General features: G+C 32.7%; 1 protein-coding gene across 1 annotated transcript; it reads left to right on the top strand.

The window, feature by feature from the left end:
* Positions 1-883: 883 nt before the first annotated feature.
* On the top strand, positions 884-1812 carry LOC125421619 (vinorine synthase-like). Its single transcript, XM_060819888.1, has 2 exons — positions 884-1169; positions 1391-1812. The coding sequence occupies exons 1-2, from the start codon at positions 884-886 to the stop codon at positions 1810-1812; spliced, it is 708 nt and encodes a 235-aa protein (XP_060675871.1).
* The last annotated feature ends 9323 nt before the right edge of the window (positions 1813-11135 follow it).

Below are 11135 nucleotides of genomic sequence, written 5' to 3'. Positions count from 1 at the left end.
CAAAAGACATATGTCGTTGGCCAAATTCATGTAGTGGAGATACCGTGCAAGCCGTTTTGAAGTTCAATTCATACCAAACAGCAGGTAGAATGCTTTTCAGACGGCTTAAGTAAGCGACGGGAAAGAAACCCAACCCAAAAGTTCTATGATATTCTTCTATAATCATCTAGAGAGGTGGTCTTAGAACTTAGGCCTGTATTCTCTTATTCTTCCACACACCCACCACAAACAACCTTTCTTTTCCTCTAGTTGTCTCCATATGAGATCGATTAGCTTGAGACTCTACCAACCCACAAGCAAAACTCTTCTTTGCTTTTGGTTTTGGTATCCCTAATTAAAAATCTTCCATGTCTTTTTTTATCAATTCTTATTATTTTGATGAATAATATCTTCCATATTTGTTGTTGTTTGAAATTGGAAATTGTTTGTTAAAAAATAATAATAATAAGGGTAATAGAATAAAAACAATAATTCCGCTACCAGTAAGGTTTTCTTGCCGTCCGAAAGAAATTTTTTTAAATTTAAAAGAAAAAAAAAAATTGGTGAACGGAATAATGTAAAATGACATGACAATTATTTTAAAATATGAAATAAATTTTAACAAAAGCTGATAAACTAGTTGGAATGGTACCATTACCACAATGTCATAGAAGATTTTCTCCTAAGAGGTGTATCCAATGGTGGTACTCCAGTAATAAATTTGTTGCAGATTTGCTTCCTAAAATAACTACTAGGGTCTTCTTCTCCAAAAAGAAAGAAAAAAAATTTATTATTTAAAAAAAAAAAAAAAAAAAAAAGCCCTTGTATATAAACCTCTACTCCCTTCTTTTCTTGATCATTCTAGCTCAGAAAGACCAAAACCCACTTCGTTTTAAGGCAAAAAATGGTGAACAACATGGAGGTCACCATCATTTCAAAGCAAATTGTAAAACCGTCTTCCCAGTCTCTTCACCATCTCAAACCATACAAACTTTGTCTCTTCGATCAGCTCACTCCTGTCACTTATCCTTCATTGGTCTTCTTCTACCCCATTATTGCTGAACATCCAAACTTCAACCTCCCCAAAACCTTAACCCATCTCAAAAATTCACTCTCTGAGACCCTCACTCTGTTCTATCCATTCTCTGGAAGGACCAAAAACAATACTCTTATCCATGATTTCCACGTAGGTGTTCCATTTTTGGAAGCCAAAGTTAACTGCAAAATGTCAAGAGTATTTCAAGCTCAAAGACACAGAGTTCATCAACAACTTCATTCCTCTGGATCCCTTTTGCAAGGAAAACAAACCAATCTTCCCCAAATTGCATTCCAAGTAAACATTTTTGCTTGTGGTGGAATGGCACTTGGGCTTTCATTTTGCCACAAGATAGGCGTGCTGCTAAATTTTCAGGGCATCCAAAAAGAGTGATATATCCCGATCTTCCTCGATCATCATCCTCGTTTCCACCGAGAGATTGGCCTCAGAACCAGTTAGATTTGATGGATCATTTGTGGTTCAAAGAAAGCAATTACATCACTAGAAGGTTCGTGTTCAATGCGAAATCCATAAGTAACTTGAGGACCAAGGCAAAAAGCCAAAGAGTCCCAAAACCATCAAGGATTGAGACATTGACTTGTTTCATTTGGAAGCACGCCACGGCTGCTTCTTGGTCGATATCAGGATCGCCAAAGACTTCGGTGTTGGTACACGCGGTGAATTTGAGGCAGAGAATGAAGCCGCCGCAGTCGTTGGATGCTTGTACGGGGAATTTGTTCTGGTGGGGAACAGTGGTCGCTAACCCTTCTTCAGAAACAGAGTTGGAGCTGAACTAGTCGGTGGGGCTTTTCAGAGAAGCACTGGGTTTGTTCGACGACGAGTTCTTGGAGAGTTTGGAAGGAGAAGATGGGTTTTTGACCATTTCCGGGTTCCTGAACCAGCTGGAAGCAATGCTTTCCTTGGAGTCCGAAAAGCCAGACATTTTTGCATTCACTAGTTGGAATAGTAGTTTCTTCGAAGGCATTGATTTCGGATGGGGAAAACCATTTTGGTTAGGAGTTATGGGGAAAGTTGGTGCTGCTTTTAGGAAGTTGGTGCTGCTTTTAGGAATCTGATCATATTTGTTGACACACAATGGGGTGATGGGATTGAAGCTTGGGTGACCTTGGAAGAGAAATTAATGTTTGCGTTGGAGAATGATCCTAATTTTCTTGCATTTGCTTCTCCAAATCCAGGCGTTTCAAGCGTGTGAATTCATTAGTGATCTATATGTTTATATGGGGTGGGTTTTGTTCTTCTTTTAAGTAGGACTAGATCTTTGTCAGTTTGTTTATGTTTTGGGAACAGAAGAGTTTTAGTTAGTCTAGAGTAGTGTGAGCAAATTAGCAAAACCCTATGACTATTTCAATAAGAGGATCACTACAGTGCTCAATCACTAACTATCCTTAAAACAAAATAATAATAATAATAAAAGAATAAAACATTAGCGTTTATTTATTTTTTTGTTGAATAACATTTAGTGTTTATGTTTAATTTACAGTTTTGAATGCTTTTATGTGGTATATATATTATCAAATATGATTAGAGGTTGTTGAGGCTATGGTGCGTTATTCATTTACTTTGGCTTTTATTGAGGTTGTTGACGTTATGCTTTCTTATGATGGGTGAGGATTAGAATGGAACCTTTATATTATCACAATTTAAATAGTTAATATTAAATGGTTAATTTTTAGGATTTTAGCATAAAAATAATAAAATTAAATTTTTAATTAAAATTTGTTATTTGATGATCATTATGAGTGGTGATAAATAACAAAATTCTATTTAGCATAAGTTTAAAAAAAAATTATAATTTCTTAATAGCTCTTTTTTTTTCTACACTTTAAAAAAAAAACAAAAAAGAAAAGGAAATAAATGATGCAAGCGTTGAGCAAGTTTGCTTTTAAAAAACTACGCATAATTCACCTTTTTTTTTTGTTTTATTACTTTTATTGTTGTTTTTTATTTAAATAGGTTACTTTTTTCTTCTTCTTTTTTTGGCTTTTAAAATATATATAATTTTTTTACTCAAAGCATATATATATATATATGTATATAAATTTGCATTTGTTTCTATAAAGTTATCATTATTAACATTTTATAAATTATAAAAAAAAAATTGCGAAACAAACTCTATTTTAAATTATAGATCGATGGTTTTTTTGAAAAATGACTATAGTATAAATCAACAATTGAAAAATAACAAAATTTTTTATTTTTTAAAAAATAAACACATTTTTACATATTCTGACCAAAATACCCTTTGATAATATATTTTTTTTCTACTTTTCTTTCAAAATTGTGCCGTTGAATCTGTAGCTCACTCTCAATATTGGCAACTTTAGAGGGATTTTTATTTTCCAATTATTTTTTTTAAAGTTTCCTTGACCTCAAATCAAAATTGTTTTGGTTAATAAAAGTTTAGTATGGTTAGTTAATTTATTTGTAGTTTTGGTTCCGCTTGTTTTTGTTCATTTAGAGTTTAAATTATTATTATTTCATTCTAGTATTCAGTCAGGAAGACCGTGGTCCGGGGGTCCTTTAGGTTTTGCCTCTAAGTCTCTCTGGTCTGGACAGATTGAGGGATGGATGCTTTTGCTTCTCTAGGATTCGGGGTTAGGGTAAGGGTTTTTGTTTTTAATTTTAACTTCTTCTTCTTCTTTTTTTATTGTTTAATGGGTTTTTAGAGAATGAGTTGCTTTTAGGATGTTTGATGCGCTATTTCTGTAAGTATACGGGTCGTACAAGTAATAAAATGATGAGTGAACATCATTCCCTCGAAAATTTATGTTCAAAACTTTGCTGAATACCAAAATTATTGATTAATTTTTTTTATTTAGGCACCCAATTTAACTAAAATACTAGTGTAAATGTAAATTAAAACTAATATTATAATTAAACTAAGGTAGTGGGACAAGAAATTAAGAGTAATAACACATACAAATAATGGAAATGGCAAATATTATGATCTAAAGTTCTAGGATATTGATTTCCCTCTTATTATTCCCATAATTGAACTCACTTTGCTTGATTATTATTGGACTTCTATTCTTAATTCTAACCAAAGGATTTCTAATTACATCTAATTCCTATCCCTAGGAAAATTAGAATTTATGGATAATTAGTGAAAATTCAAGAATCCCTTCCTAAATTAACCTAAAAGCCATGCATTAATTCCCCTTTTTTGGGTTACCCACTTCCTAATTAAGCTTTCCAATTCTAATTAAAATATGGGTTATGTAATCCTAATGACAAATCTAATAAATAACAATTTCCCAAGGAGAAATTTGTAAATCTACTCAATACCCAATTGATTTCCACTCTAATTAGGCCTGTTATAACATTGATTCCAAGGAATACACAAGAAAATAATAGAATTGCACAATAATCAACCTACCATTCAATCACAATCCAAATAAAAGTTCCATCAACACCCTAGATAGTAAATCTAGCAATTCATGTACAAAATATCAACCAAATCCAAAATAAAATGTATATTTATCATTAAACTCGTGTCAAACACAATATATATATATATATATATATATATATATATATACACAAATACAATTTAGAGAGTGATAAAAGATAGAGAAAACTCAAAGGAGGAGGAATCTTGTAGAGGAATCTCTTCAATCTTCAATCTTCTTCTAAGCCCAAGCTTTCTCTCTCTAGATTTTGCTCCTTCTCTCTCTACATTGAGTGTGTCGCTCTTTTGTTCTTCTCCAAGCTTCTTACAATGGTGGCTCTTTTTCTTTCCACCCTTTTCTCTTCCTACCAAACCACTCCAAATAAAACCCTTTCAATCATCTCTAAAACCCTAGTCTTAAATCCAACCTTTAGAGTAAGATCAAAGAGTCCTAAATGTGCACACAGCTTTCACATGCCTAATTTAAATGAGTCATATAATTTGCACATACAAATCTCTACACTAAAGGCACATGTTCTCATTAAAACTTCAATTTGACCAAAATCAATAAAAGTCAAAATTAAAATTAAGACATGAAAAGTCAACATTTTGAAAAACTTCAATAATTGGTGGCATGTTTAACTTGGTTGAGGTATAGTGAGCCTTCTTCCTCTCCAAAATGACTCCCAAAGCTTCAAGAACCATGAAAATTACATTTAATTTCACTTTAAAGTTCACTACACAAGTACACAAAAATATATCCAACTAATCATAAATGCTTGAGTTTCCACAAATAATTAAGTTATAGAAGATTAAATAAGTGAGCTAAAAGTCACTTATCAATGTCAGTACTTGATCTTCAAGTATCTCTTACTTCCTTGTTTCAGCTTGCTAAATGTGGATTTTTTTTTTTTTTTGGGGTATAGTTTTGCTGAATGTGGCAAGGATTTTTACAAAACAACACTTAAAACTATAGGAAGTGGGAAGGGAAAGGTGAGTTCCGATGATGGTGGTATGAAGATATGAAATTGCACTGTTTATCGAAATTCAATTTTTTTTTATATTAATTATTATTACTATTTTTAACTTGTTTGTTATTATTATTATTATATTTTGAGGGCCTGGGTTTTGAAGAATTTGTTCATCATGTGCGGAAATTGGAAGAGGAAAGGGAAAGGTTGTGGGTGGCAATGGCCTGAAAAATAGTGTGGCTCACAATTTCACTTTGAAATGTCACAGCCAGTGGATAAGACTGGTTAGAGTTGCAACTTTTGCACAATTTATTTGTTATTATATTGTATGGGGCTGAATTTTTTGTACATTTTTCATGTTGCAATTTGCCAATGTCAGAATTCTTATTATCATTAAGTATATGCAATTTTTGTTGAGTACATTAACTGGTTAAGCTTATAAATTATCAACTTCTTATATTTATTGGCCCATATGTGTTTGCTAAATTTGATGTGTATAAGTTACATTTTTGCTGAATTTTGTAAGAATGTATTCTATAGTTCCATATCAGTTATGATGATGGATTTTGATATTCATTTAACAAAGATAATGATGGATTTTTATGTAAAAATAACTAATTCACTTTCTTGAAAAAGTGACATTTTTATTAGGATTCATTTTTGTACAATCCCCTTAGGTGCAAAACGGTACCAGTGTCTAGAAAATTTTTCGTTTGTCGGAAAAAATTTCCTCCGATCAAAATTCAATTTTCTCCAATCGGAAAATCATTAGATATAATTTTACTACTACAAAATATTTGAATTTCGATTGATAACAATTTAAAAACCTGGGTTGTTGTGTTTGAGGATTTAATTTTATCATATCTGTTGATTTCACCATTTAAATATCTATTAACGTTCTATTTATTTTGAATTATAAACAATTAATATTGTATTTGAAAAATTTATTATATCAGTTTTTATTATATGGTGTCCATTTGCAAGGATTGTGAACTAAATGTTCTGCATAATCATTTTGTCACACTGATTTCATCCCAAAGCTTGAATTTATTTTTTTAAGGGGTTTGATTTGTAAAAACGAACAAAGAAATTCAACAATATATATATATATATATATATATATATAGGGACAGAGAATAAAACCCACGAGAGGTAATGAGGAAACGATTAGGGAGAGAGAGAGAGAGAGTAAAAGGGAGCAGAAAAGTGAAGGAACAAACGGCGTGAAACGGAGATGACAGCAAGCGTTGCTGACATGGAAAAATAAGACACGTGTTAATTAAGGGGGTATTGCTTTTGGAAGTGGCTAGGGACCATAATGGGGACGTGCTTATGATCCAAATGCTTTGCTTAATTCCCTGTTGCCAAAGGTTGTGCTGTGTATAAAGGCCATTCTGTTGGCAAAGGATCAAGCTTGGAAGAAAATTTGTTGTGAATGTGTTGCCGACGTTGTTGTGAAAAGCCTGAATGACACTGCCAAATTGTCTATCCATACTGGTCTAATAGTATGTTTTGAATCTTTCTTCTAACTTTGATGTTATTTCTTTTGTTTGGAACCCCTGAGTAACCAACTCCGTTGCTCACTTCGTCTGTAATTGGGCCTTTGAGAACTCTGTTTCTGGGTCACAGACCTTGGGGTAATGCCTCTTGTTTTTGTGGATTCTGTTCTACAAGATATTGCCCGTGATGCCAACTCTTATTATAACCCATTACTCAGCCAAGAAAATAAAAAAATAAAATAAAAACTCCAGTGTATCATGTACTTTGATTATGCTGTCCCCAAAAAAAATACGAAAAACTTCATGTACATGTAGACACAACAATAAATGAAGAATCTTCAATTACCAAAAAATAAATAAACAACTAAATAAATAAATGAAGAATCGCTATCCAATCAGGCGCCATTCCATCTAGTTCACAACTTCACAATCACAAATTTCACCCCAAAAAAAAAAAAAAAAAAAAAAAATCACAATCATTAGTTATCCAACATAATGATAATAATAATCAATCCCAGTCACAAAACAAACAAATAAATAAGCATTAAATTACAGAAAGAAGATCTCAAAGTAGAAAAATAAAATAAAATAAAAATACTTAAGTTGCTAGTGTTTTGACTTATTTTATTCCATGAATTAATTTAATAATTCCTTTCATACTTTGTCAACCGGGGTATGATTCCTGCTAGCTGAGCTCTTATATAATTTGAACGTGAAGCCTCAAGACCATATTAATTAATATATAATTTAATTAAACATGTAAACAACGATATTTGTTTTATAACAAGATTAAAATAACCTTTCCGATAGGGTGGGCATAAACTGATTCATACCAACCGAACCAAATCTGATTTGATTTTATTTTTAATCCACAGTTGGATTCGGTTTAAATAAATTTTAATCCAAACCTAAGCGAATTGAAGATACATACATACATATCTATATATATGTATATGTAATTTTTAATATTTTTATTATAATTAAATAATTTATTTCAAAATAACAGTAGCATTAAATTTAAATTATTAAAAAAATATTTTTTAAAAAAAATAAATAATAAATAATTAGATATTGGGCGAAATTCATTTTGAAAATAATAAAATCCATTTCCACCCCTATTTTTCATTCTAGAAGGGAGGGTTCATTTCCAACCATAATTTCTTAAATATAGGTGTAAACAATGACATATGAATATAAGTATACTGCCCTAATAATTATAAATATCATCAAAAGATCTATATTATTATAATCATATAACAATAATTTTAGCATGTAATTTCCATATACTATATATATATATATATATATAATTAGCTCTGTGAGTGTTATGGGAAAAACACGTCCTTTTAATTCAACAATAACAGGAATACCTGCACCTAATTTAATACTAAAATAAAAAATAGAATTATTTAATATATTTTTATTGAAATATTGAAAATGAAACAAAATGTACTCAAAAAAATATATATATATGAGAGAGACAAACAAATATTTTATTTATTTATTTTTTTTCTTTTCCATCTTTTGATTTTATAAAAAGATGATTAAATGCAATGCACGTATAGAGAAATTGCCTTACCCTGGCACGTGGGTGATAAAACCGGTCGTAAAAAAAAAACAAACAAATTTTCCAAAAGTCATACGGCTGAGAATGGAAGGAAGATCAACTGCCTGCTTTTTCTTTTTTTTCTTTTTTAACCAAAATCTTTACTTCAAGGTTAAAATTATTTTTTAAAAAAATAAAAATATTTAACAAAAATCAACAAATATTTATTGATAACATAAAAATTTAATAAGCATTTAACATAATTTTTTTAACTTCTAAAATCTCATTAAATATTTAATATAATTTTTCATTTACAACCAAATATTTATTAAATTTTGAATAATAATTTTTTTTAAAAAAAAACTATTATACAAAATCCATCATATTAAACGTTTATCAGCTTATAGCAACGGATAGTAAGGAAGAGAAAAATAATAATAATAATAAAATAAAAAGAGAAAAGCACGTGTCGAAATGAAGTCATTGAGTCCGCCTGAGAGACACAGAGAGAGAGGCGACATGGAAGTTGGAAATCCCACACAATTGGGCCATGGCTGGTCTTCGCTGTCCGCGTCAAAACTAATGAGGCCTCTTCGTCGCCCTTTTCGCATCACATTCGACAGCCAATACCTCCTTAGGACTTATCCGGAAATGTGACACATCATTTTTAATTAATTTTAATACAATTTCTGTGGTTTTTTTTTCTTTTTTCTTTTTTCTTTTTTTTGTGGTTTTTAAACTGCTGGTGTGGTGGCCAAGCATTTTTGACTCCGACGACCATGCACCATTTGCTACTGGTTAGTCTTTGTGTCTGAGTCTATTAATAAGTTTTTGGTCTTCCCAAACAGTCTTTGTTATTACAGTAATTGGCAAAGTGTTTTGTTAGAGTTTGTGATCCGAATTTTTGTTGATCCGATCCGAAAAGCTCGCGGTGCGACCCATTTGGTAAAACTAAATTTTGGAAAAAAATTTGGGGCTCTGTGGTGGAAGCGAAGGTCTCGGGTTTTTGGTTTTCGGCTGAAATTAGGCTGAAATTTTTGGTACTATATATTTTTGGTTTTCGGCTGAAATTAGGGTTTAGAAGGTATCGCGCAGTCAGGCTAATTTTTGTACCAATCTTTCGATATTGGATTTGCTTCTCCCTGCCCGTGGTTTTTCCCGTCAAGGGTTTCCACGTTAATTGTGTGTTTGTTCTTCGCTTTCTTTGTTTCCGTTGCTATTTGTTTTTTCTCCCAATTCCGTAACAAGTGGTATCAGAGCCGCATCGATCTATTTGGGAATTTTTTTTTCTTTTTCGATCATGGCAACAAAGTTCGACATTGAGAAATTTGAGCGCAACATGAGTTTCTCCATGTGGCAAGTCAAGATGAAGGCGATTTTGACACAGAACGGTTTACACAAGGCGTTGGTTGGCAAGGAGCAGATGCCATCTTCGTGGGATGCCGAAAAGAAAGCCGAGGTTGATGAGCGTGCCCTATCCACCATTCAGCTATGCTTGTCCAATGAAGTTTTGAGAGAGGTCCTTGATCAGAAGACAACAAAGGACTTATGGGACAAGTTGGAATCTTTGTACATCACAAAGAATCTCACAACGAAACTGATTGCGAAGCACCGTCTATACACCCTTTCTATGGTTGAAGGTACATCTATTAAAACACATATAGATGACTTTTCTACTATTTTGTTGGATCTGGCGAACATGGACATTAAATATGATGATGAAGATCAGGCCCTAATGCTACTGCGTTCCTTACCTCCATCGTATAAAAATTTTAGGGAGACTTTGATTTACAGTAATAAAACCCTAAAATTGGAGGACGTGAAAGCTTCTTTATATTCTAAGGAGTTGTTTGATAAGGAGTTGACCAGCAGTTCGGATAACAATAATTTTGGGAGTTCCGGAGGAGAGGGTTTGATTGTTAAAGGTAGAACATCATCTAGAGATCAAAATAACAATGGTGGTAGTCGGCCAAGATCGAAGTCAAGGTTCAGAAACCTTATTTGTCACTACTGTAAGAAAAAGGGGCACATCAAAACTGAATGTCGTAAGCTTCAGAATAAAAATAATGAAAAGAGTAAGGAACATGCCGAAGCCAGTGTCGCACATGAGGAAATTGAAGATGGAGATGTTTATTCAGTGACTGAGGATAGTTCGGGCAAGCAGGGATGGATTTTGGATTCAGCCTGTTCGTTTCACATCTGTCTCCATAGGGATTGGTTCTCTTCTTATGTTCCGGTGGATAAAGGTGTTGTGCTGATGGGAGATGATCATCCTTGCTGTGTCATCGGCATTGGAACTGTAAGGGTGAAGATGCATGATGGAATTATCAGAACACTATCTGAGGTACGTCACGTTCCAGATATGTCTAAAAATTTAATTTCTTTATCTGCTTTGGACAAGTCTTGTTGTTCTTTTGCTGGTGGAGGTGGAGTTTTGAGGGTTATGAAGGGTGCTTTGGTGGTGATGAAAGCTAGCCTGGTTGGTACATTATACAGGCTACAAGGTTCTGTGGTAATGGGGTCGGCTGCTGTTTCAGTATGCATGTCAGATTCGGATGTTACTCGTTTGTGGCATATGAGATTGGGCCATATAAGTGAGAAAGGTTTAGCGATGTTGAGCAAACGGAGTTTGCTTGGTGATTGGAGTATCTCGAAGTTGGAGTTTTGTGAACATTGTGTGTTTGGGAAGCAGAAG

Source organism: Ziziphus jujuba, chromosome 8 (assembly GCF_031755915.1).
Source record: "Ziziphus jujuba cultivar Dongzao chromosome 8, ASM3175591v1".
Classification (NCBI taxonomy): Eukaryota; Viridiplantae; Streptophyta; class Magnoliopsida; order Rosales; family Rhamnaceae; genus Ziziphus; species Ziziphus jujuba.
This window is presented reverse-complemented; position numbering and strand designations above follow the sequence as displayed.